Below are 27657 nucleotides of genomic sequence, written 5' to 3'. Positions count from 1 at the left end.
AACCGACCCTTTCAGATGAAGTCACGTCTACATATAACCCGCTGGTATTTTGTCTGCTTCCAGTGTGAGAAAGAGTTTGCACACTTCCACCCTCCAATGCAACTTTGATGTTTTGAACACTGTGTGGAGAGTATTCAGGCCAAATCTAAAGCTTCAAAGTGTGTCACGGGTGGCCCGGGGGCCTCCACAGATCTAATGTGGTTGTGTGAAATAAAATCAACATAGTAGGGTCACTGTTTGATGTACTGGAAATGGCAGAGAATCTAAACAGACTCAGGCTGCAGCATAATGCAGCATTGGCATCATTACGATCCCTCAACTTTAAAAACTTCAGTGCAGTTTTTTTTTGTTTCCTGCTCCTGTGCTGCAACAGCTGCATAACTTATAAGTTGTGTGTGATTTCAGCAGCATTATAAAGTAAGAGCATAATGAACAGCATGAGCAGCTTCACTCCCCTGCGGCTCAGTTATGTCTGGATGATAATAATGCTGTGGCAGCGCTATCTGCTGCCCCCTGCGGGCTCGCAGCGGTACCGGCCATGTAACGGAAGAACACCCCCTCTAATCTCTTTACTGCAGACAGCAGCCGTGTGCGCGCGCATGCACAGTCACAAGCATGCACACACGCACACACAGGCTAAATATGGCGGTAAATAAGATTGTAGACGCATTTACTTTTGGTACAAAACAAACAGAAATAGCACTGCATGTGTTGGTGCAGAGGATCTGAGGTTTTGTGTCCTGGGATTGAAGTAAGAACATTAAATACTCATTTATTCCTCAAGATGATTTAAAAAACACATTTTTTGCAATTAAATCAATAGTGCAGAATATTTTATTGAAAGCATATAAAATAAAAAAATAATATTAAAAGATAAAAAATAGAAATAACTCGATTATAATATTTTATTCAAGTGCGATTTAGCTGTGTTTTTTATTTAATTATTAAACGCAAATGTTGCTGAAACATAGGACAAACCGAGGCTGTGACTATAGCATGATGGTCAGGCTCACACATGCGTCTTTACGCACGCCACCGAACGCCCACTCCGGTGATGTGTTAAGGCGGATTGGCTGCTAAAGATACCAGCGCCTGCGTGCGCTCCGTGGTTGGCTGCGGCTCTCTTGGCCATTACGTTATGCTTACTCCACACACACAGGCAGCTAGAGAGAGGGAAGACGTAATGGTTTGATTCCCTGTGCACTTGCAATGGTCGTCGTTCTGACATTACTCGGCAGATTCCTCAAACGGGAGGTGCAATGAAGGTACGTGATGCAACTGCGGTCCGTGTGCGATGGGGATTCACTTCCGATGCAGATTTCGTGTGATTTACGCACGATGTTGCACCAAGAGGCAGGGGATACCTCCATCCTAATGTCAATTAAATATGTTTACGTGCACTCAGCTGTAATTACATCAACAGGCTTGCGTTTTAATGCAGCATTCACTGTTAACCGGACGCCAGATATTATAACGCTGCTGCCCTTTCAGCTCGGTCAGCCTGATTTTTATTTTCCCGGCGAGCTCACCAGCCTGGGAATGCTTTTCCTGTCGTCCTGATAAACAGTAGGTACAGTGTGCAGGCTTTTTAATGAGCCCGCTTTGACCCCAGTGTGATAGTTCAGTGGACTAAAGCCGCTGGAGCGACGTCCATTCATCGTCAGGCTTTTAATCCAGTCTAATGAGATAGAGGCTGCGGTCAGAGAGTGAGGGAGTGCGGGGATGTTTGGGAGACGTCTCGGTGTGCAGAGAGATTCACCTCTCAGGTCCGAGCTGTGTCAGGAGTCTCCTTCCTCTTCCTTCGTGTGTGTGTGTGTGTGTGTGTGTGCTGTGTAGCAGAGGCAGGCTGCAGCAACACACAGGGAGGAAAAGGTGATGATGCTGTCTGGCAGCTCGAGCTCAGGACGGATAACGATGAGGATGATGGCGATGATGTCATTGGTGCTCTGGTGGCGGCAGGTTTGTGGTGACAGTCACGGTGAGTGGTGAGGTGCAGGCAGGACTGCCGCTACAACCATCATCATCATCACCATCATCACCATCATCATTAGAACTGTGTACACATAATGAAGAACAGGCTAATCACTTGTTGTTGCAGCCACACTGAAGCTGATTGGATGCTTCTTATTTAAAGCTGACTACATGCACCAGTGAGGACTCTACAAGGTGGATGTCCTCATTTTGCAAATAAAAACCTCTCTTATTGCTAGAGTTGCAAAGTAACTAAGTACATTTACTTCCAAATATTTTAGCTAAAGCACTGTTTTGAATTACAGGTGTACTGTTTCACAGTGAAATACTGTGATTCGTGTGCCGAATGGGTTTCCCCAAGCAGCTGCTGCAAGCTAAAAAGCCGGCTTCTCAGCTCTGGCTGCTCAGGTATATTTATATCTAAATGTCATAACATTTCTAGAGTTAAGGGTAGGGATGGGAATTGATAAAAACAAATTAAGTGATACCAGTGTCATTATAGATTCTGATTATCAGTACGATTCTTTGTTGATTTCCTTGTTGATTCCTGATCAGTTTTCTGTATGGTCTGTTCAGCATCAATGCAACTGCTTTATTGTCTCAACATAGTGATGAAACAGTAGAAAAAATATATACATGTGACTCAGGTGTGCAACATCTGCATGGCACTAATGTTATCATAACATGTTTACCCTATGTGATGGACGTGCTGATTACATGGGAAGAAGTGACACCAGTGTGTGTGAGTGTCAACATCATGGCATTCCTGGACTTTAATCTATGTTGCATAGATCGATGTCTCAGCATATTGTTGGTGTTTGCATCTGTACTTGAAATGATCATTTTACAGACCTTACAAGCAGCACTGTAGTCATCCTTCACAAAATGAAGGCACGCTTTGGACTGTTTCTTCCTCTCCGCCATGACACATTCTCGTTGAAAGTTTCCAGCAGCGTAGGGGTGATAGTATTGTGATATTTTTTGTGGCAATCTCGTATCGTCCCACAGTGTCAAGTATCGATTTTTTATTTATATGAACTATTAATATTACAGATACAAAAACAAAGTGGCTGAAGTGAGATGAACAGACTGAAACTTTATTAGATTAAACAGATGTTGGCAAAGTTTTCCTTTGGGGACATCAGTTACAGTTGGAAAAAGTAATATATCACAATACTCAGCATATAACAACATATTAGAAATTGGAATGATATTGTGTTGTGACTTAGGTTTTGTGATAATATTGTATCATGGATCCTCTGGTGATTCCCAAAAACATAAAAAACAGTGAGTCTGACGTCATTGTTTTGCTACATGCAGCTATCAGAAAACACCAGTGTTGTTTGGAAGATGTGTTTCCCCTCCACCTTAACCTGACCAAAAACCCTTAGTCCTAACCCTAACCACTACGCAGTAACGGGGGAAACACTATTTGAGGCAGGGAAGCATATTTTGATACAACATTGGCATTGATGAAAAGATCAGACAGTTTGGAACTGCTTCTCAACTGTACCAGTTGTCAATTCCCATTCCTGAGTTAGGGAAAGATACATTTACAGGCCTGAGAAAGCTATGTCGGCCTTTAATTTTGTTCAAATAAGCTATTCCCTTTTCAAATACACCATATGTTTTGGAGTAATGCCACCCTTCTGTGTAGATTTGCAACAATTGATCAATTAGTCGTCAACTGTTACAGTAATGGCTAACCAATTTGATCATCGATTAATCGGTTTGAGTACATTTTTAAAGGAAAAAAGATTTCCGCACACTTACATCTATGCAGTGTTTCACTTTATTGCTAAGCTTTCGGTCTATTCAACCTTCATCAGAGCATGCATGAGACAACAATGGATAGGCTGGTAAAAATAACCAATGTCAGTCTAATCACTGGCTGTATGCAATACACCTGTGTGCAACCCTGGTGGTAGGAGAAGTCAAAATTCTCTGATTCCATCTTCTTAAACGTGAATATTTTCTGGTTTCGTTACTCGTCTGTGACAGTAAACTGAATCTATTTGGGCTGTGGACAAAGCAAAGCAATTTGAGGACATCATCTTGGGCCTTGGGAAACACTGATCAACATTTTTCTCCATTTTCTGACATTTAATAGACCAAACAACGACTCAGTTAATCAAGAAAATAAATGAGAGAAAAATCAAGAATGAAAGTAATCATTAGTTGCTGCCTCTGTGTGGATTTTAATTCGCTGTTGGGCATTTCAGGACAAAGAATAATTAGTATTCTTGTCCAAAAAGTAGGATTCCAGAAGTCTCAAATTAATGCAGACATCAATGGAAAAAAACAAAGGCACTGTTTTTAGGTGAAATAATCTCATATGCTTGTTCTGGAGCATAGGCAATCCAACAGATCAGTGATTCTAGGTCTGTATCACGGTCTGAGAAACTCTTATCAAACTAATATATATAATTTAATCTAATGTGTGTTGGTCTGTGATATTGCCTATGGTCAGGGAGTAAATATGTCCACATAATACCTGTCCAAACAGCCATCAGAGCCAAGTAGTGCTTGTTTCCTCCATTATAACCCATTTAGTCTTCTCACATTCATAAACACATATTTAAAGTTTGCATATTTCTTCTTCAAAACTAGAGAAACTATGCCTGGCTACTCTATTTGCAGAACTCCCTCCACAACACTGCATAGAAAAATATTTTATATAATATTAAACTATTTCTAGAATGGGGTTGTACATGTAAAACCTACAGGGAGCTCATTAAATATGGTGCAGAGAAGAGAATAAACATGCCAGCGGTGTATGAAGCCTTTACAGTCTCTACAATGTGTTGTCAGTTCGGGCTGTGATCACATAAGACTTATTATCTGATGCTCAAACTCAATGAAAAGTAGCTTCAATCACAACAATGCAACAATGAAGTAAGACTGACACATTCTTCACAATGAATATTTCACTAAAGTATGTTTTCTGCAGTCATTTCAATACTTTTGTACAAGTTTAAATGCAGTAGGACTAAAGTTTGAATGCTGTTTGACATTATTGTGGAGGACAAGAGCACAGAGGTGCTTAACTCCTGGTGGACAGTGAAGCATCGCTCCCTGTGTCCCAGGGAAACAAAATGGACGTGATGTTTTGTTGACTAATCTGGTTTAAATTGAAAAGCAGCTTTTCTGCCCCTGTGGAATGGACAGTGTTAGCCGAATTGTGTAAGCATACTTCTCAAATCGGGGAAAGACCGCTGCACAGTACAAGTTATCGATGCCATTTTAATCAGGGATGGACCCATGACTTGGTCTGTGACATACACTTTCTATTCAAAATCCTCTTATCGTTTCATTTTCAATCCATCGTGGATGCAAATACAAATCTCTCATGAAATTATAAGATGTAGCACTGATGTCGCAGTGGATCGTGATTATTTCAAATGAGACTGGACGCACTCATGACTCACTCTTCTAAAGTAGGTGAAGAAGTCTGAAGCTATAAAGAGAGTCCAGAGGGCACGGCAGATTTCTGTAAAATAGTCCAGTCATGTTTTGTTATTGCAGGACGATCTCCGCAGCAGTCTTTATCTGTTTGTATTTCTGCACCAGAAGTGTTCTTCAGGCTAAATCCTCCTCTGCCTTTGGAGTAAACTGTATAAATCTGTCATTTTGCAGACACAAATCCAAACTTAGCTGGTAGCAGCTTGAGTTTTCCGTGCGTGTCTCTCCAGACTATTTGAGTAATGCCTCATTTAGATGAAATATCACCGTTGTCCTCGTCGTTTTTAGACAAATAACGAAAGACGATAATGAATTAGTTTATTTTTCAGTGGCGACATTACTCTCTGGTGTCAGCAGTGAGGCAGCTGAGCTCACTTTTCACAGTAGGAGTGACATTTGCAGTTGATGCCAGAGAAAAAAAGGGAGGGAAAGATTAAACGAAGAGAAAGAGGAAATGAAATACGATAGAGAGACAGTGGATGATGGATGGATCGTCAGTGATGACCCTCTCTACAAACTGTTTCACAGTGCATGGGTGATTACACTGAAAACCATCGTAATGCTGTCTGTTTGGTATATCTGTATACTGATGCTTGCAAATGCATGTGCTAGGAACAGACAATATGAAGATAAATACCATGAGCTGATCTGAGATTTGGTCGTACCATTCATACAGATGGAGCTATCCACTTATAATCTCCAACAGAACACAGTGGAGCCTGTTGCAAATCAGTGAGCTGGACCGCTTCACAGCAATAATGAATTTACAGGAATTTTGCATCAATTTGATGAAGTACTTTAATTTTTCAGGTGTGATTTACTAAAAACATTCCCATCTTTTTATTGTTTCTCAATTCTAATACCAGAAAATGTATTGTGTCATGATGTTCTGCGAACCACTATCATGACATGAGGTTACACACACCCTGATAGAGATTTGTCCCCATCATCCTATCATGGGCGGCGCGGCTCAGAAGGTAGAGCAGGTTGTCCACTGATCAGAGGATCGGCAGTGTTGAAGCATCCTTGAGCAAGATACTGAACCCCAAATTGCTCCTGATGGCCGTTCCATCAGTGTGTGAGTGTGTTAAAAATTGAGTAGCAGATGGCACCTTGTATGGTAGCCTCGGCCACCAGCGTATGAATGTGTGTGTGTGAATGGGTGAATGTGACTCGTAGTGTAAAGAGAACTTTGAGTGGTTGGAAGGCTAGAAAGGCGCTATACAAGTGCAGGTTCGTTTACCATCCACCCCTAGCTAAATTTAGTGCTCAACTTCCAATACACGGGGTCTTGAGGTGGATTTGAGAAGAACGATATAAATAAAAGCAGCAGAGGCAGAGATATCCTCACTTTTAGTCCTGTTGTATAAGGAAAAACTGGATTATACATTTTCATCAAACGCCACACCTTCTGTTTGTAATGCAGGCTTCTTGTTAAAAATTTGTCTCAAATCCAAGCTGGAATAACGTCATCAGCCGAAATGAACCCAAAATATGGTTTATGCCCACCAGAGGGTCTTGGTAGGAGCCTCATGTACCAGAAAATGATGTAATCACCCCTTTCGCGTTGAGCGTCAATGCTGGAAGTTGTCGTGGCGCTAGGTTATGCACCTCCAAATTTTTTTAACTAGGCGCCCACTGAGAGAGCTGTGCTTTTCAATTCAACAGGGAGAACTGCCCGAAAAGGTTCACTCGTAAAGACATCTGTATGACTCTTTACTGAGAGACCACAGGGACAGTTAAATGGCCTTAAAGGAAATGGCCACTTTAGAATGAGTAAACACTGTGTAAACACAGCACGCCTGCAGGGCTGGCTAACTGACCATGGTGAGAAATTATGTTATAAAAGTGGAGTAAATTACAACTTTTCAAGTCAATTGGATTACGACGGACGAGCTGTTCTGATGTTTTTGAAATGCATTAGTGGAGTTTTATTATATTTTCAAAATGTGGGTTCCATGCACTTCAAGTGTAGCTGTTATTCTGGCGATACCCCGAACGAGTTTTGTGGATTAAAAAACTACACTGGACTTCTTGTCGGCACAAGGGTCAGTCAGCACTGTCTGTATTTTCATTCTAAAATGGCCATTTCCTTTCAATCATTGGGGACAAATATTCCAACACACTGGGGAAAAAAGTGGCGGAGACAAAGTGATATAAAATCATTTTGACTTTGGGGTAGGTGACAGTTATAATTACAGTACACAAATGCAATGTTTGGCGGTACATTGGTGGTTACTACCGTTGCGAGGCAGCCTACTTTTTCGGTCACGTTCTTCTGGTAACATTCGTTGACTTCCTGCTTATCATCAGAATATTTCATTTGTGTACCACCTGGTGTTTTGGAGCATAGTGTAACAAACAACGTGTTGCACATAAACGCTTCTGATCATGTTTGTAGCTTGTGTGCCAGCTACAGAGGCCTGTGCCACGATGTCTCGTGCTATTATAAATGAAGCTTAATCATCAGAGTTATTTTGTCCGACTTTAGAAATCTCCACCAGAACCACAAAAGACATTACAACTGTTTTCACAGGCTGTGTAGTACTGTTTGTGATGGCTGAACTCCATGTGTATAATCAGTGCATTGCCCCTTTAATCACGTTACTGTCGTCATTGTTTTCATTTGTTGATGAAATACAAACCACCAGCAGCAACTTTTCAGATAAATCAGTAGATACACAAAGTTACTTGATGTTGTTTTCTCTCTTGGTGTCAGACTGGTTTTCAGTTCTAGTTAAACAGTCCAGTCCCCACATCATGACCCATTTAGGCCCCATCCAGGCTCCCGTCCCATATGGTTACACTTGTCTGTGTGGATGCAATTTTGAAATTTTTTATCCTCAAAAGTAATTTTATGAGGTCAGATCACGGCACCACACGAAGCCTGAACATTGCTGATTTTCCTCCCTTTTGGATTTTTCTATTTAAATCTGTGCCTCAGTAACTGTGTGCTGCTCTCCCCCTCTCCGTGTTTGTGTTTGTCTGTGTGCACACTGGGGCTGGGCTGTTTTCTGACCCTATTTGATGTTGAGGATCCAGCAGCAGTGTGAGAAATATCTCAATTATTTGGCTCAGACCTGACACCCAAGAGTGTCCTAGGTGATTGGAATAACACAAACACAGTGCTCCCAGAGGTTTATCTCGAGTGATGGAGCTGTCGAGAGAATATAAAAGATAAAAGTAAAATCAAAACAAAGTAGCACATGTGATGTTTGCACTTGTCTCTTGTTTGTTCGGGACTCCCTGCCTGCAGAGCTTACAGTGTGCTAATTGAAGTGACAGAGGGACCTCGTGCTGCTGGCTCAAAGCCAGATAAGACTTTTGGTGGCCAGACTGCAGCGGCTCCTCATCCTCAGAGAATGCAGTAAATATTCCCTTTTAGTGGCTTTCACACCCATATGAGGAGAGGCTGCATCTAACCCGGCAGACTTTTTAGCAGCTGAACATCAGGTCAAGTTTACGCCACGGGCAAATAATTCAAGTTGTTATGCATCATGGTTTTATTGTGCACATGAAGCTGGAGGAGTCGGTCACGATAAAGTGAGCTGCTTGTGGTGGATTTAACTGAGGATTAGATGAGAAATTCACAAAATATTAGTGCTGAAACTCTACAGAAAAGTATTCACAATGATTTTTGGTCATTTATTAAACCTTTAAGGCATTTATGAAACAATAATACCAGACATTCACCACTTCCTGCTTCTCAAATTCAAGGGTTTGCTGATTTTCCCCTTTTTATATGTCTGTAAATTTGATATTTTCAGGGTTTGGGCTGCTGGTTAGACAAAACAAATTATTTAAAGTGATGGTGATGATCCAGTTTAATGACAGATTTAGCCATTAGAAATCCATCCTGACTGTTTCACTGCAGCAGGGACTTCCTCCTTCTTGCCGTGACTCTACAGTACATATAGTGCCTCGCTCCTAAGATTACATAACGAATCCCTAAGCAGATGGGTGAGGTCAGATCACAGGGTGTTTGTGACAAGTCGGAGCGGAGCACTGCCTTAAGAAGAGACGTGGCAGGACCCTGTGAATTCCATTGTTTTCCGCATCGAGCCGGGAACCACAGAGGGCTTACATTATGCTCATGTCAGCTATTGATTCTGCAGGCTGGGGGAACAACAGAAGACATATTCTCTCCTCGCCGTCCTCCCCCTCCCTCCTCCTCTCATCAGTATGCTTCCAAGGAGCCGTGGCTCCCATCACGCCATCTTTGCTCCCTGTGTCTGGCCTGTCTTGTGGTCAGCAAACACATTTGACACACTTTAACTTAAGTACACTAACTTGGTTTGTGTGTTTCCTCGGGATGTAGGAAGGCAACATGATATTTGCTGTGTGGCTGAGACTGCTGACACATCCTCTGCCTCTGTGTGGCTAATTTGTTTATCAAATTGTACTAAATAACGCAGTGACTGAGAAATTTAACTCGTAGATCTCTTTAGAGATTGTCATTAATAGGAGCTTTTAGTGTCTACTTCTGTCTAATTATCTCTAACCTCAAGACTGCTACAGAGCACTCTCAATAATGTGCTGCTGCCCAGTATCTCCCCCCTTCTCTCTTTGCTTCCCATTCATTTTCTCTCTGAATCCATACCACAGGAGACTATCTCCTTCTCCTTAAAGGGGAACTTCTGTATTTTTCAACCTGGAGCTTATTTTCCCATGTTTTTGTGTCTAAGTGACTAATGGCAACAACAATCTTTGAAATTGGTCCAGTATTGAGCGAGAGTGCTGTGGCTGGCAGCCTCAAAATAGGCTGCAATGTAATCTTTGGGGCAATTACGCATCTTCAGTGTGCATCCACTAAATGTGCCTGTTTTTGCCACTATCAGACTCAGATTGTTTACCTTCTGTTTCCCTCAGATTGTTTACCTTTTGCTCGATCCAGTCTGCTTGTTATTGTGTCTAACCAAGTCTCACTCAAGGGGAGGTCTCGTTCTGAAGTCTCACAAGAGTTGCTGCAGGAAGACAGTAGCAAACAGACCCTAACAAAAAGTTAGGAAAAAATGTTTCTCTTTAGGTTCCTTTCCATAATGTTTCTAGACACTTTAACATATAACAATCTGAGCCAGCTTGTCCAGTTTTAGTGGACGTACCTTGATGATTAAATTTTGCCTCAAAGATTATGTTGCAACCCAACTGCAGCACTGTTGCTTAAAGGCCAAAACACGTGTCGCTTTATAAGCCTGAAAAAATGTGAGGTCGGGCACTGGCTGCTACTCATGTGCCTACTCTGTGACAAATTTGCAAGGGTGTGGAGAGACGTTGCATCTGATGTTGCTAAGCAACTATCACCAGCACCGTATCATAGCCTACTTACCAGAAATACCAAGTGCAGAGTTCATGTTTTTTGCAGGTGTTGTTTTTTAAGTGTGTATAAAGCCATAGGACAGATATAAAGCTCTGAGTAGCCCTGCATTAAAATGTCTTCTTCTAAATGTCTTCTTCTGATATTAATGGAAGAGGGGAAAGATATCTGCCAGCTGTGATTGGTTGTTCCTCATCACATGACTTGTGGTGCACGTTGCAGCCATCATGCCCTTAAAAACAGGTGCTTTGAACGCTTGTGTGCCACGACGGCATTGCCCTTGCTTTTGAGCGCCTACCTACGTAATAGCTACATTTACAAAAATGGATTTGAGGTAGCAAAAAACACGCCATTTACATGGGCCCTTAGTGGATGTACATAGACGATGCACTATTGCCCCAAAGGGTTACATTACGGCCTGTTTAGCAACTGCTGGCTGCAGCGGTCTCGCTCTGTACTGGACCAGTTTCAGAAACCTATGTTCCCATTAGTCACTTAGACACAGAAACATCAGAAAATAGGGGCCAGGTTAAAAAATACAGAAGATTCCCTTTAAGCCATTTTTGATATTATTGAGCAAAGGACTAGCTGATACGCTTCAAATCAGTGTCATAGTATAAATACAAATAGTTTTCCAATAATTTAATGTTATACAGATGGTTGAACAATTGAAGGAAAAAACTTGAATGAAATATTTGCATACAGCACACAATAACTCACAGACTGGTTGGATCAGTATGAAAAAGATGTGATGCTGCGACCTTTACAGTCACGAGCTCTCAATATAATCAAACACCCATAGGAGACTTGGGCCAGTGTGTTACACAGACGTTCCGCGCCATCATCAAAAAACCAAATAAGGGATTTTTGTTCAGAAGAATGGCATATATCCCTCCAGCGATTCCAGATATGGCAGACTGAATTTTGAGGAGATGTGTAGTAAATTATGCACAAGACATAAATATTCATAAAGAAGATATTCACGTCTGTCACTGATGATGCCGGAGAGATGTTTCAATAATCCATCTAAACTTCTGTCAGAGATTTCTCTAAAAGTTTTAAATGTGTGTGTGTGTTTCTCTGTGTGTACTCCGTAGGCGGGGGCATCGTCCATGTGGGCGTCATGCTGTGGGCTGCTGAACGAGGTGATGGGCACGGGCACGGTGCGGGCGCAGCAGCCGGGGTTCGGAGCAGGGGCGGGGCCCTTCCGCTTCGCCCCCAGCGCTGGGTACTCCACCTACCCCCCCACCAGCTCAGGGAGCGCCGGACAGCTATGCAAGGCCTGTGGACTGGCCTTCTCTGTCTTCAGACGCAAGGTAAACAAGACTTGTGGGAGTGATAGTAATGAGTTTGATAGTAGATAATGAAAAGTGTTTCATACAGTGCATGTCTTACTCACTGTACATTGTGCACTAGATGTTCGGACTGCATGGTTTCAACTTGCAGACTGGAAACGTGCTGGAATAATCCCTCACAGCCAATGTTTAGTCAGCTTTTACTTTTTTCTATGTCACAATTATGTAATCATTGCGTGCAGTTCTGAGCAGGGACTCTTCCTCATGGTGCATTCAAGGAAACACTGACATTCATAATTACTGAGTCATTCACTGAACCAACCTTTTTAATGCAAAACCCTCTGAAATAATATCCATGTGGTTCACACGGAAATACAAGAAGTGTCATTTCAATTATTATTTATATCACTTTGTCTCTCTTTCAGGGTTAAATCACTGCTGAGGAATAGCTCATGTTCTTTACTCTGTATTCATACAGGGAAGGTTGGCTAAGCATGCATGCTGCTTTACAGCAACACGCTGTTAACAGCTAACAGATATGGAATAACAGGAACAGACAGCCATTATTAGAACAGACTAACAGCCGGTAAAAAAGACACAGGCTCAATTAAGACCATCGCAGGCAGGTAGAGGACGATTATGTTTGTATAATGTGATGAATATAAAGACAGCAAGTTGTTCACTGTGATGGAAAATATACTCAAGCAAGTTTAAAAACTCTGCAAGCTGATTTATATGCTGTAAAATGAATGGAAACAAACATATGTCTTGAAAGTAGTGGTGGGAAGTAACTACATACATTTACTCAAGTACTGTACTGCTTGTACTTTAGTCGGGTCTTTCCAATTTATGGTACTTCTACTCTACCACGTGTATCTTGTAACTATTGTCATTACTTTTCAGATTAGGATTTTCCATTTAAAAAAAAGTATAATAAACCTGTTAAAGATTAAGCCAGTGATTGCCAACCTTTTTAGCTTCTGACCCCTCAAAGTTTATCTTGTGACACTTTTGAGGGTCCTAACCCCTAGATTGGGAACCACTGAACTAAACTACCTGACTTTATATTTTATTTATTTAATCTTTATTTAACCAAGAAGTTCCATTGAGACTGAAAATCTCTTTTACAGGAGAGACTTAGCCGAGGTAGCAACCAATCAAAACACATTTAAAATGCAACAAATACACCATATATTACAAAAATCCACAATGTGTGAACAACTATTCACACATAGTGTCCTCTCAAGGAAAAAAGCATGTCTGTAGCACCACATTCTTTATGATACCCTTAAATTCGTCAATGGATAAAGTAGTTAAAACTAGCTCACTAGTCTGCTCACACAATTTTGCATCAGTAATAAAAATCTTATAATGTCATATATTATATCAGCCACAGGGGTTTCTTAGAAGATAAATGCAACATATGGGACGTATCTGTGATTCAGAGTCTGAGCGGGGATTGCCTGCACGCGGCTCTCAATATGGAGGTAGCTGAGCTGGCGGCTAGCAGCTAACGTTGCTAATAGCGTGAACAGTGCTTACAACAGCAACAGTGTTGACAAAGCTAACACTGTTAATGTAGGGAAACCAAAGGTGGGTGTTACACTTCCATGAAAACATTGTCCCGCCATCATTAGTTGGGATGGCGTTATCACCAGTAACTGCTGTATGAGTGCAGTGCAGAGCGGCGCCAATTAGCTAGCCAGTGGGATACATACCCAGGGACTCACATGCATTAACATGCATGTGCGGCTGGAACATCTACCACAGTATCAGAAAGAAGAGGCTCAGATTACAACACACACACAGGGAGCGTTACTTTATTCTCTGCTCAGGACACCATTACTCCACTATATCTTGTTTGTTGCCATATTAATGCTCTGAATGTCACATTCAGCTCCTTTGCCTACATTTTATTAATAATATGGATAATGGAGTGTTGTTATGGTCCTGTATTGAAAAGTAAAGCGTGAAGTTGTAAGCTGACCTAAAAACTTTTGAAAAATGGTCGGCAGCCTTGTAAATCAGACACAATATTTGAAAAGAAATGCAAAAACAGTGGCATGTTCCTTTAAGAGGATGCACCATTCATATTCATCTTGACATTTTCAGGGTCTCTGCACAGCTGAACATGTCAGAGTTTAATGGCAGTGTGTGTCTGTCTGGCAGTCAGACACACTGAGACACTGATGAAAACGCTGCAGTGCCCGCTTTCCTCTCTGCTCCTCCGCTTCACATCGCTCTATCGTCATTCACACACTGCTTGACTTTCTGACGGCAGGTCGACTTTCTGGAAACACACACATCTGTGTGTCAGCGTGATATCTTCACAGAATAAAAAATAACCTGCCGGGGGAGTAACAACACATGATTGAAGAAAAGTATCTGTTGGAGTGCACATGTACTTCAGGAGGACCAGAGCACATTTGTGTACAAGTGATAAGGAATGTTTACAGCCGTGGCTGACCTGCTTTTCTGCCCATTTGAAGTGTCAATCTACTCCGCCGCTCTGTATCAGGAGACGGTGTTAAGCCTGTTAAATGTCAAACATCACCAGGAGCTACAGATTGTTTGTATCTCTTTTCTTTACTCTGTCCCAGAAAATAACTGAGTACACAGGATATGAGCCACTGTTGCTGATGGAGTCTAGTGTTGCTGGTTTATTAGGTTAGGTTTCTACTCAAAGACAGTGGACTCTAGGAAATACACAACTAACAATACGGCTGTATGGCGATAGGGTGGAGATCATATGAATTTGGTTATTTTTCTGACATCAGTCTCTACGATATCTAATTAATATTTTCACTGTCAGTTAATCTGTCAGTTACATTTTCAATTAATTGCTTAATCTACATTACATTTTGGAAAATAATGATAATATTAAATATTTGACTTGTGATGTATTAGTATAGTTTTGGATGAGGGTAGGGCTGGACAGGCATGTTGCTTCTTTCTGCTCCTTTTCAGACATGAAATGTTTATTTATGTTTTTTATTTTAAGTCTGTTCATGATTTATTGTTTGTTTTTGTTTTGTAGGGTTTTTTTTATCATATTCTATTTTATTTTATTAGTATTATTATTATCTTAAATGTTTTAAATAAATAAATCAAATCAACTATGTGGCAAAATTTGCAAAATTAAACATAAAACATTCAAACAGATGACAAGTATAATCTTTGTTCCCCTGGTGTGTCCAGTCAGACAAAACGACTTACTCAAAAACCTCAGTAATTAATATGGTTAGTTTTTTAATTACAGAATATTAAAAAATATTTCTAACAGAATAATGTTGTGAAATTATAACAAATAGATCAAGTCATCATATCTAATCTTGAATAATCATCCAGCCCCACTCAACAATATCCTGCAAGTAAAACCATGCCCTGATGGATTATTCTGATGCAAATGAAATATTACTATCATCAGTCCAAACAGCAAATTCACTGACTTCACTTCCATCATGTGGCCCATTTATCAGAGCTTTAATCAGTCACATCACTTTCAGTAGATGGTTCATTTATTCATCAAAAGTGAAACAGAGGATAAATAGTTTAATATGCTGACACAAGTCAGACATCAGGGCCTATTTAGAAATTATGAAAAATAAAGTTTCTTAAAGGGACAGTTCACCACAAAATCAAAAATACATATTTCCCTCTTACCTGTGGTGCTATTTATCAGTCTACTGTAATACACCTGCCAACTGTATCTAACGTTAGCTCACCTAGCACCACTGAGCTAGCTAGGTTTACACTTCACGCTATCACAAACACGTGTCTCTCGTCCATGAGTAGATGCACACTTCCTCCTGTGCAGTAATTCGGTTAGTTGGTGTAGATCAGTAGAAAAAAAATATTTCCGACATGTCACTGCTCATAACAAGGTCTGTGGATTAGTTTGAGTAACTGGGTCGTGATTTCTTGACATTGACAAGGTTTTCAAATGTATTTTTTATGCTTTAAGCACCACAAGCCAAGTGCCATCTAGTTTCATTATATTTGAAAGAAGACAAACATCTCTCTGGCAAATAACACACACCAAAACAATCTAGATTGATAAGCAGCACTACAGTTGAGAAGAAACTTATGTTTTTTTTTAATTTTTGGGTGAACTGTCCCTTTAAATGATGATGTTAAAAAGATCAAAAAGTGTAGCTCATCACATCACGACTGCTCTCAATCTCTTCTTCCTCCCACAGCACATCTGCTGTGATTGTAAGAAGAGTTTCTGCGCCCTGTGCTCGGTGCTTCAGGAGAACCTGCGCTGCTGCACAACCTGCCACCTGCTGCGTGGCACGGCCTTCCAGAGGCCTCGGCTCATGCAGCTCCGAGTGAAAGACCTGCGCCAGTACCTGCTGCTGCGTAACATCCCCACCGACACATGCAGGGAGAAAGAGGACCTGGTGGACCTGGTGCTCTGTCATCAGGGGACGAGGGAAACAGCCAGACCGGTGGTGGAAGAGGACGAGGAGGAGGACGAGGAGGAGGAGGAAGAAGACGAAGAGGACACACATGAGGAGGAGGATGAGGAGGAGGAAGATGAAGGGGGAGATGACACAGACAGTCTGCACTCGCTCCCCCACTCGCGTGCCGCCTCGCCCCCCTCCGCCACGCGCTCCACCTCTGAACAGTCGGTCCTCTCCGCCTCTCAGGGAGAAGTGCTCAGCCCAAGTGACAGCTCAGGGACCACCAGCCAGGTTAGACACACAGCTGACGCTCAGTGTGTGTCTGCATGCAGTGCTAACACACACACACAAACATATGATCCCTCACTCTCTAATCTACATACTCCATACTTTTCTGACATCTGTCCTCATTCTATCTGAGATAATTAATTTCAAAGGTGAAATCAGCTTATTTACAAGTGTCAGCGTGACTCTTTCAAGTCTTTTCAACTCCCTGACAAACAAATTCTCTTTTGTGCACATCTGTAGATCTTGTTATATTCATTGTGTTTCATACTTCTTTTCTTTCCTTTGTTCTGTCTTCTATGTTATTGTCTTGCGGTGCTCTGCTCTGAATGAATGAAGTGTTTCTCCTTGAAAATCTACTACATCTCGGTGGATTTTTTTCCCCTTCTATTGATAATATGAAAGCTCAGATTTGCAGCACTGGTCCAGCGTTCAGCAGAATGTGCATGTGACTGCTGGAAACAGCTGCGTTATCTGTGTGTGTGTGTGTGTGTATGTGTGTATGTGTGTATGTGTGTGTGCAGCGCCCTCAGACCAGCCAGCGATGCAGCTTAAGCCCTTTGCCTTTTTTAGTTCTATTACATAGGCTGAGTCTGTTATGTAACAGGCGCGCAGGTTGAGAACTCCCCACAGCATCACAGCTGCAGCCAAACAACAGAAACACTACAGCACATCCCCCCATAGATTATCTCTGTTTCCTCCTCTTAGTCTATGGCGTTCAGATTCTAGTGCTTTATGTGTTTTGAGGTAAATGTGTAGATATACACTGGGAAAAAACACCTTCACAAACGCATTAAGATATAAGATTATCCCACTTATCTTTTGTGCAGCGAAGACTACGTTTAACTAATTCAACAACATGCAGTGTTATTTCTGTTGCAGATAGCTTCTTGAAATAACCAGTGCCTTCTAGTTTCCTCTGAAATAGATTTTGGTGTGGCGACAGTACAATCAGTTTTCTTGATTTCTTTCTCATCAGCTCCAGCGGAAAAATAGATTAAACATCAAACCGGGACGAATTTCAATCAGTTACCTTGAAACAGGTTTAATCCTAATGCAAATTGGGATTGACAAGTTTGTCATCCTTAATCATCCTGAAATAAGATAAGACTCCATTGATCTGTCATTTCTGTAGTGTAGAGACTAAATCATGATGTTTGTGCACAATAACAAAGCGGTGGAAACCGCTATGTCACATACATGAAATAAGACGGCCCTGAGCAAACACTGCCTCAATGAGTTGGTTTTTAGCCGCCTGAATAAAGGCCGACCTAAAAGAAATCAATATCATATTATAATCAAAGATAACATAAAAGATTTTCACCGCTTCACTTGGCCGTCAGAGGAGCCTTCAAGCCACCAGACTCCACTGACAAAAACATTTTACTTCACAAAAGGCTGGAGTTACTGGTCTTCTGCTGCCTCAGTCAGTTAGTATGTAATAATAATAATGATAATAATACATTGGATTTATATAGCGCTTTTCAGGATACTCAAAGACGCTTTACAGAGAGCAACAACATTAATCAAAAAAAGGGAGGTTGGCATCAGCAGACCTAAGAGTGCTGGTGGAGGAGCTCAGACAGGTAGGGGGGAGCCAGGTTGTGGAGAGCTTTGTAAGTGATGATGAGGAGTTTGAAGTGAATATGCTGGGGGATGGGGAGCCAGTGGAGATTATGAAAGATGGGGGTGATGTGGTCACAGGTGCGGGAGTGTGAGATAAAGCAGTGATATAGTTTACACTTAAACTGACATTGATTTTTTTTAGGTAGGTCTTTTTAGGTGGCTAAAATATGTTTTGCTGCGGCCTCTGTCCACAGTTGTTCGTTGAATCGCTTCCATTCCAGTAGATTTGATTGGTCAAAGATGGTAACTAAAGCAACACGGTATATAATACAAGCACAACAGGAACGTCAGATAGGTGGCATCACTGTATTTAACTGTGCGTCTTACAGTTATGGCTGAAAATGACAACAGAAATAAACACGTTTGCAAGATTCACCTAACTCCACATTTCAGATCAATTGCCAGTTTGCTACTTGAAGTAATAGTTAGCACTACGGCACTGTGACGGCCTGTAGGAAACATCTTAATGCAAAAATCAGCAGGTTGATTTAACTTTTTATCAGTGTTCTGTCATTTACAAAGACTTTAAATATGTAGAACATTTATACCACTATGTAAATTATAAATGCTAAATATACCGAATTTTGGTGCCATTTTTTTCTCACAAATATGGCAACAGACTTCAGTGATATTTGGTTTGGTTTCCTCATTAACTGTTGCAATGAAAGGAAGGAAATCTAGTAGGGGAGAGCGGGGTCATTTGGGGCAGGGAGACAATTGTGACAATGCCTTTTAGCATGACAGAAAGCAACTATGCCTGTGCTATTTAACATACTCATACACAGCAACACCCTCTTTGCTTTCAACCTCAATGTGGAGACTGTCTTAAGTGTCCCACCCAGCCCTACCCACTAATGTGACCATCCCAGGGAGGGAGTATTTGGAAAAATGCAATCCTGGTACATTAAACACAATTGTACCTTTTTTTTTAAAAAAAAAAAAACTTGAGAAATTAATAGCAGACGCTTGTATCTATCCAGGGATCAAATTATTGGCACTACTGTTAAAGTAGTCTGTGAGTAGTAGAAGGTTATTTTTAGTCAATACAAAAGTGTCCCAACTGACCCCGCTCTCCCCTACATCTAACCCAATCTTGTCTCACCATGTGTATTTTGATGCAGACGTAAGATTTCTCAACATTTTCTATTCTTAAAATGACAAATTTAGCAGCTTGTGCAGCCTCGACAGAAGTATGCGCTCTCTGGGAGCTTTCTAGTACTTTCACATGTTTGAAACGGTTGAATGAGATCTAACATCAAGTCAAAGAATCTTTGTGCTCCGGAGAGGTTTGGCACTTGGCTTGCGTCGGGGCTGCTGCTCGTGTTTTTGTCTCTGAGGAGTCTAGCCTGTGCAAAAGCATGATGTTGAGGGCAGGCATCTCTCACCAAGACGCTGATGGATACATTATTAACACATCTTCGTTGGAGGAAGATGATTGGCCTGCTGCTGGAATGTGCCAAAGCCCAGGGAGGCAGAGGTTTTTCCTGTTTTTTAACCATACAGAAACAGCGACCGCACTCCAGCGTGATATCACACACTTACAGCTTATTTCAGCCCTTCACATGCTCTCTTTTGTCAGGCAGATAAAAGAATAAAGAGACGATATCTTCTCTTCAAAGCACATAAATGGCTGAGATAAAACAGAGCTGTGCACTCACACCAAACAGTGTCTGCACTTTTCTGCAGCTTCATTTGCTCTCCTATCATCCGGCAGATTCCCGACCTCCACCTTCAAAGAGAATAATGAACCGCTGAGTAAAGAGAAGCCGAGCCACTATTTAAACATTTCTGTTCTTTCATTAGATATCTGAACCGTTCCAATTTACAGAATTAGAACGCAGCGAGCTGTGAAGTATTTTTCACCATGGCATTGATAGTCATATAATTCACATCCATTTAAATAACACAGTTCAGTGTCATATTTTTACACTTCATTCAACTCTGACTCTTGTGCTGCTTTCATTTTGTTCAAACAGCACATTTGAAGTGGAGGGATTTGATATAAATCATAAAAGCATTTTGTTTTAATTGAGCTCCTTTAAATTCTTATTGAAGCATTAAACTCAGTGATTGGCCTATTTCATGTTCAGAGCGTATCTATGATTCAGAGGTTGTCTGCACACAGCTTTCAACATGGAGGTGACTGAGCTGCTGGGTAGCACGTGTAACCCTCTGTTGCCAAATACGCTAAATGTTAGGATGGGCTACTATTTCAATCCTCAATAAACAGGATCCTGAGTTCTTCACAGTTCATGTTGAGGCTAAATTTCCAGTTTACCAAATTAAATGTGAATCGGACTTAAGAGAAAACAGTAAACAAGATAGAACAGATGATAACCACAGGATATGTGAAGTAGCAATCTACGGTGAATGACTAATGGATAATAATGCGGTGCTTCCACTGTGGGATTACTAGTCTCATACACTATGAGCTGTACCTGTATTCCCCAGAGACAATGAAAAAACTTTCTCCTCTGTTTGCGATGAAAATGGCGCCTACATTTTGTTTCAAATTTAATGAAAACAACAAACGTGTCTAACCTGACTGAGCTGTCACTTCAAACTGGAGCAAAACCCAAGAACAAAATCACAACATGCAGGAAATTAAGCTGCAAAGTAATACTTGCACCAACACAAACAAGTGTTTTCGTCTGCAAATATTGTCCACCTCGACGTTTAAGTTGCGTCTTTTTCCGAATATCCACACACTGCTCTCCCTCCGTCACGTGCTTCTCGATATCGTCTCTCTGCTGAACTTGATTCTTTTCCCCACCCTCAGAGTCCTCTCTGATTGGCTCAGAGTGCATCACAAATTGAAAATACATTAATACATTGGCTCATTACCAGCGCCAACAACTGCAACGGTGCTAACAGGGCTAACAGTGTTAACCTGGGGCGGTGGCCTTGATGATGCCGTCTCATCATCGGCAGTAACTGCCGTATGAGCACAGTGCAGGGGCTCATGTGCAGAAACATGTATGCGATGAGTCATTTCTGTCTACATAGAGAGCGGGTCTTTGTCCATGGAGTCCGCCATGTTGCACTGCAATGTTTCTACAGTAGCCCAGGACAGACAAACCAAACGCTGGCTCTCAATAGGACCATTCGCATTCTTGCATCAGCCACCATAGTTAGCAGCCTCTCTGCAATGAGCAAGGTTGGAAAATCACTGACTTTCTTGACATGAAACTGATTTATTCAGTGTTTTTACTGGTTTTAATCACTAGAGTTCAGCTCAGAAAACCTCCTGAGCAATGAACACTGAAGGAATCCTAACTGGGAGTTCACATAGGCACATAGAAGTTTCAGCTGGTTGCAATCTGCTGTCCTCACCACTAGATGCCACTAAACCCTACACACTGCTCCTTCAATGCTTTGAATGTCTTATAGAGATCCTTTAAACTAGTTTAAATTAACTTCAGTGTGTTGTTTTCTACTCAAACAGGAGCAGGAAGATACTCCAACAGCATCTCTCTTGAACCTGGAGCCCACTGAAAATTTCATGGAGGTACAACACTTGTTTTTTTTTGGCACATTCACAATAGACGCTAAACAGTATTGGACTGACAAGGCTTTCAGGGAATGCAGACTGTGTTATTGACCGCAGCTCTGCTTCCCCGTGTGAATTGTAGGTCAGTCCGGCGACACAGAGGAGGATCAGGGCCTCGCTGTCTGATCTGGACAATGAAGAGGCGATAGAAAACCTCTCCGTGCGCCAGCTGAAAGAGATTCTCGCCAGGAACTTTGTCAATTACTCCGGCTGCTGCGAGAAGTGGGAACTGCTGGAGCGAGTGCATCGACTCTACAGAGAAAATGAGCAGAACAGGAAATCCAGTACGAATTCTGCTTTATCTTTTTGCATCTAAATTTCACATTTTGACCTTCAGTGTTCTGTATGTTTAAAATAAACTTGTTCTCCTTTTCTTTTAGTGGAAAATGTGAGCATAACTGCAGGTAACTATTGTTTTTTTTTTTAAATCATATTTCCCAGGTTTCAATGTGAACACTAATATTAACATATTAAATCTACATGCACTTAGCTCCCTCAGGTGATGTGATTTCAGTGTTGAAAGCCGATTGTTTTACATTAAAAGGTAACTTCAGTGTTTCCTGAACTAATATATTTTCTTTATTACTGCTCATGTTTATCTATAAAGTGGTTGCATATCCTCCACCTCTCTGCAACAGTGGAGTTGGAGGTAAGATGTTTTTATAAAAAGCCACTTCACAGCACCTCTTTCATCTTCTCCATGACCACATTGTACATCACATCGATTGTCTGAAAACAGTAAAGGCATGCTGCCACATTTCTGCCCACTTGATCCTTTGTGTCATCCTCCATATTATCACATTATGGTCACTGGAGTCATTATGCCCCATTTGATTCAGTGTCTCCACGTTCTGTCACTCGTGTTTCTTCTCCAGAGTGCATCATCTCATTTCATTCTGAAGGACAGCCTCTCATCCTGTCGTTAATGCACTCTCTAAGAGCTTTTACCTCTTGATGAGCCATCATGTTACTTTAGTAGCAGCATGTCTCCATCAGGTGTAATTACATTGTTGAGCTTCCTAGAGGCTCTCTTGTTGACATAAAGGGCTTGAGGATCATATTAGCCCACTTAATAGTCAGACATGTAGGGACAGCAGACAGGCTGTGGCTTGATTGGCTTTTTCCCCGTCATACAAGATGTGAGCAGCAGGAGCCAGATATAGGCCAGTGAGCTTTCAGTCAGCTATCAGACATTTAACTCCTGTAAAGCACTGCACTGACATCATTTCTTCATATTTGGCACAAACATTCCTTTAGATTCAATGAACTGATTGGATTTTATTGGTCAAAGGTCAATGGGCCCTTGCATACGTCTCATTCTTGTAAATACGATATCTCAAGAATGCCCTAAGGGATTTCCCCAAATTTGGCTCAAACATCCACAGGGACTAAATGAATTGATTATATTTTGGTGGTTAAAGGTCAAGATTACTGTGACCTTGCATCCGTCTCATTCTTGTGAATGCAATATCGCAAGAAAGCCTTAAAGGAGTTTCCTCAAATTTGGTACAAACGTTCACTTGGACTCAGCACTGATTAATTGATTTGATTTTGGTGTTTGAAGGTCAAAGGCCAAAGTCACCATGACCTCACAAAACATGTTTGCAGACATAACTTAAGAATTCATATGCTAATTATGACAAAATTTCATACAAATGTGTAATGGGATAAAATGATGGAGTGATGACATTTTATATCCAAAAGGTCAAAGGTCATCCTCATTGTGACATATTGTTCTGCAAAAACATTTTTCTGGCCATTACTCAATGTCATATCTCAGGAACAGAAGAAAAGACATTTGGTCAGATACTGAATTGGTGACGCTAATCTTTGGTGTCCACCATGAAACTGTGATGAGTGTATAGATCTTCTGTGCTGCTGGGGGGCCAGTAAGTTGCGGTGAATGCAACTTGACTGGTGCCCAGAGGCATACATCTACAAGGCAGTAATTCTAGTTTACCACTAGTGCATAATTGTGATGGTCTGGCTTTGTGTGACTTGCTAACATCTAACTACAATTAAAGAAACAGGTCGGTTATTAGGAACATTTAACATACCGGCAATTGCAAATTGCCAGTCCACCTCACTGGAGGTAGAGGACAAATATCTTTATTCTTTATTGCAATTATTGTCCAAAAATTCTCTTTTCTTCCTCTAAATACTCCAAAGTATATCCAGGCATTTCTTCCCATCTAGTGGCATGTCTGACACTGCAATGTCTGCAATTAATATTCCCACTGTACAATGATTTTTTACAACAGGATTAAATCATTTAATTTTTAATTTATTCTCTGTTTGGGCTGAAAATAATATATGATGATTTACCTACCACAGTTCCACAATAGGCCTTACTGCAGTTACCTTGGGCTTGATTTCTATTCATTGTCAGTGGGGCTAAGATCAACATACAGTAACTACCTTAATGGTGTTACTGCAACTTCACCAGTGTTACAGCTGTATGTGTTCTGTGCTGCTGTCCCTTTTCCCTCCCTTGTAGACCTGCCCAGGTGTGCTGCATTAGTTAACAAGGTGCAGCACACCAGGCATGAAGGAGGTGGTTAAGAGGCCGTTTACACGTACACGGTGATTTTGATAAACGGAGGCATCTTCCTTCGTTTTGCCCTTCGTTTACACACAAACGGAGATTTCTCCTCTGAAAACGAGTCTTTCTAAAAACTCCAGCCAGAGTGGAGATTTTGGAAAACTCCGGTTGCGCGTTTGCATGTAAACTGAGATAAAAGGAGATAAACGGAGTTATAGGCAGTCGACGTCACAGTATGCACTGGAACTTGCGCCTGTGTCAAAAGTGCGACCTATGTTGCTATGGTGACAATGGATACATGGAAGGCTTGAGCTTCTCGTTACACTGCCACCTACAGGTTTGGCATGCTCTTGTGTATATATACACGGGTAAGTGTAAACAAAGATCTTTTTGAAAACAGAGACGGTGAAATGTCCGTTTATGAAAATAGCCGGCCACGTGTAAACGGCCTCTCAGTGGGGCTAAGATCAACATACAGTAACTACCTTAATGGTGTTACTACAACTTCACCAGTGTTACGGCTGTATGTGTTCTGTGCTGATGTCCCTTTTCCCTCCCTCGTAGACCTGCCCAGGTGTGCTGCATTAGTTAACGAGGTGCAGCACACCAGGCATGAAGGAGGTGGTTAAATGCTCCTGTGCCAGCAGCAGAGGCCTCTGGTGTGAGGACTGCTGCCCTCTCTTTTTTTGTCTTGTTTGCTTGTTTCCATTCTAATAAATCCCATGGATTTGAGTGTTTTAAAGGTGTTTATGTGGTTATTTTGGGCCAGTGTTACAGTATGTTCACACTGGGCGTGAGGCGAATTTTTCACGCGATAAGATTACATACAAAGTCAATGTAAAGACGCGAATAGACGCAAATTTGTGCCGGCGGCGCGAATGGCACGATGCAAATCACGCAAATGGAGTGAACACGCGAAATTCGCGTCATTCACCTCTTCGCGCAAGTTCAAAATATTGGAGGCCGTTTACACGTCGCCGGCTATTTTCATAAACGGACATTTCACCATCTTCGTTTTCAAAAAGATCTTCGTTTACACTTACCCGTGTATATATACACAAGAGCATGCCAAACCTGTAGGTGGCAGTGTAACGAGAGGCTCAAGCCTTCCATGTATCCATTGTCACCATAGCAACATAGGTCGCACTTTTGACACAGGCGCAAGTTCCAGTGCATACTGTGACGTCGACTGCCTATAACTCCGCTTATCTCCGTTTATCTCAGTTTACATGCAAACGCGCAACCGGAGTTTTCCAAAATCTCCACTCTGGCTGGAGTTTTTAGAAAGACTCGTTTTCAGAGGAGAAATCTCCGTTTGCGTGTAAATGAAGGGCACAAACGAAGGAAGATGTCTCCGTTTATCAAAATCACCGTGTACGTTTAAACGGCCTCTTGAACTCGAGTGAAATATTCGCTTGATGCTGTGTCAGAGGCCTCTCTCCTCTGCTGCTGGCATAGGAGCTCTTAACCACCTCCTCCATGCCAGGTGTGCTGCACATCGTTAACTAATGCAGCACACCTGGGCAGGTATGAGGGAGGGAAAAGGGACAGCAGTACAGAACACATACAGCTGTGACAACCAGTTGAAATTATCTACAGTGTTTTAGGTCATTTTAAAGTGACACTTCACATGTGCAAGTTGTGAACAAAGCAAAAGCAATTTTGGACCCCTGATACAATTGCTGAAATTCAGTGATGACTTTTGGTTTTGGTGTGCCACCCCAGGATTTTCAGCTCCATCTGGCCATCCCCCATGAAAACTCTCTTGAGTGTGCAACTGTTGGGATGAAACATGTCATTACCAGACTGTGATACTAAATACCAGCTACAAACCAACTGGAGTTTAGGGAAATAGGGGAGAGGAACTTCTGCTAATGACCAGACAGTTGTGAATCATGTGGTTATGTTGATTCTCAGACAGAAGCAGCTGTACAGCATCTGCACATCACTAAACTTCACACCATTTAATGAGCCTGCAGAGAACGATCGCGACTGACAAAAAACTTTTTTTTCCATCCACAGATGGTGTCAGAGCTCAGCTGGCGGCTGATGAAAACTTGTGTCGCATCTGCATGGACGCCATCATCGACTGTGTGCTGCTGGAATGTGGTCACATGGTAACCTGCACCAAATGTGGGAAGAGAATGAGCGAGTGCCCCATCTGCAGGCAGTACGTAGTGCGGGCCGTGCACGTCTTCAAGTCTTAAAACTCTGTGTGTGCATCAGAGCGGCCCTCAGGCGTGCACGTGGTCCGAGCCCTGAATTTATCACTGAGGATGAACTGCTGTACATGACGTCTCGCAGGGCCTAATGCTGCAGCAGGCGCCAGCAACCTCCCGGTTCTTGAAACCAGACTGTTGCCTCTGGCATACCACGGTTTGTTTCCCCCCCCTTACTAACTCATGTTCCAGCCCCACTTCTCCTCCCTGGTGGACTGTCAACAGCTGCACTGGGACACTCACTCTTTCTCTCTTTGGTCTGTTAAACACACAGCAGAAACCCCTGCCATCACTTTCTACTCTCTATTCTCTGTTTAGATTTTACTCACAGGAGAGGCACAGGGGGGAGAGGAAGTGGTCGCGTGGATACTTGAAGCAGATTGGGTTGTTCTGTGTGGCGAGGAGAAGCAGGGAAAATATAAGATCCCAGGGTTAGAGTCAATATGGTTTACACAGTCATGCCACATGACGCCGTGTTATCTCCCTCAGTGTTCCTTTAGGATGTGCAATATCAGAAAAAAAGAGACTTACATGTGTTTTTATCAAATGTCTATTTGTTAATCCGAACACCACACGCACCGGGTCATCTCACACATGGTGCCAAACGTCATGCCTTTTAAACGATATTTGGTTAAGATTTCACCGTATATGAATCTCATAACCAGCAAGCTTGGTGTGATAGTTTACTCTTTTTTTTCTTTTATGAATTTTAGGAAATAAAGTGTATAGAAGTAAACATTTGAACACTTGGCTGAGTGAAGGATGTGATTGTTTCCGCATCTAAAATTAAAGTGGCAATCTCGAAGATTTCAGTCCTGGTTGATTTGGCACATATGTACTTAATACTGCAGGTTGCAGAGTTTTTGGGGGCAGCAAGACAAATTATTATTATTTTGATAAAGAAGTCAGGTAATAACTGGGCTCTTTTCATCATTCTGTGAGCAACTGCGATCTGATCTGAGTCCTCCGACCCATACGACCACATTG

General features: G+C 41.8%; 1 protein-coding gene across 2 annotated transcripts; it reads left to right on the top strand.

Annotated features, from left to right (window-relative positions):
- Positions 1 to 1139: 1139 nt before the first annotated feature.
- On the top strand, positions 1140 to 27657 carry rnf34b (ring finger protein 34b). 2 transcript variants are annotated; one of them, XM_033647559.2, is made up of 8 exons: positions 1140 to 1265; positions 11845 to 12063; positions 16242 to 16739; positions 21805 to 21867; positions 21992 to 22193; positions 22290 to 22313; positions 22517 to 22558; positions 26474 to 27657. In XM_033647559.2, exons 1-8 carry the CDS (start codon positions 1260 to 1262, stop codon positions 26656 to 26658), a joined length of 1239 nt encoding a protein of 412 aa, XP_033503450.1. In that variant the 5' UTR covers positions 1140 to 1259; the 3' UTR covers positions 26659 to 27657. The 2 variants fall into 2 exon arrangements, with proteins under 2 accessions (XP_033503450.1, XP_033503451.1); XM_033647560.2 differs by lacking the exon at positions 22517 to 22558 and having other exon boundaries at positions 26474 to 27102.

The sequence above is a fragment of the Epinephelus lanceolatus genome, chromosome 19 (genome assembly GCF_041903045.1).
Source record: "Epinephelus lanceolatus isolate andai-2023 chromosome 19, ASM4190304v1, whole genome shotgun sequence".
NCBI lineage: Eukaryota > Metazoa > Chordata > Actinopteri > Perciformes > Serranidae > Epinephelus > Epinephelus lanceolatus.
The sequence above is the reverse complement of the archived record's forward strand: the minus strand, read 5'-3'. Positions and strand labels throughout refer to the sequence as shown.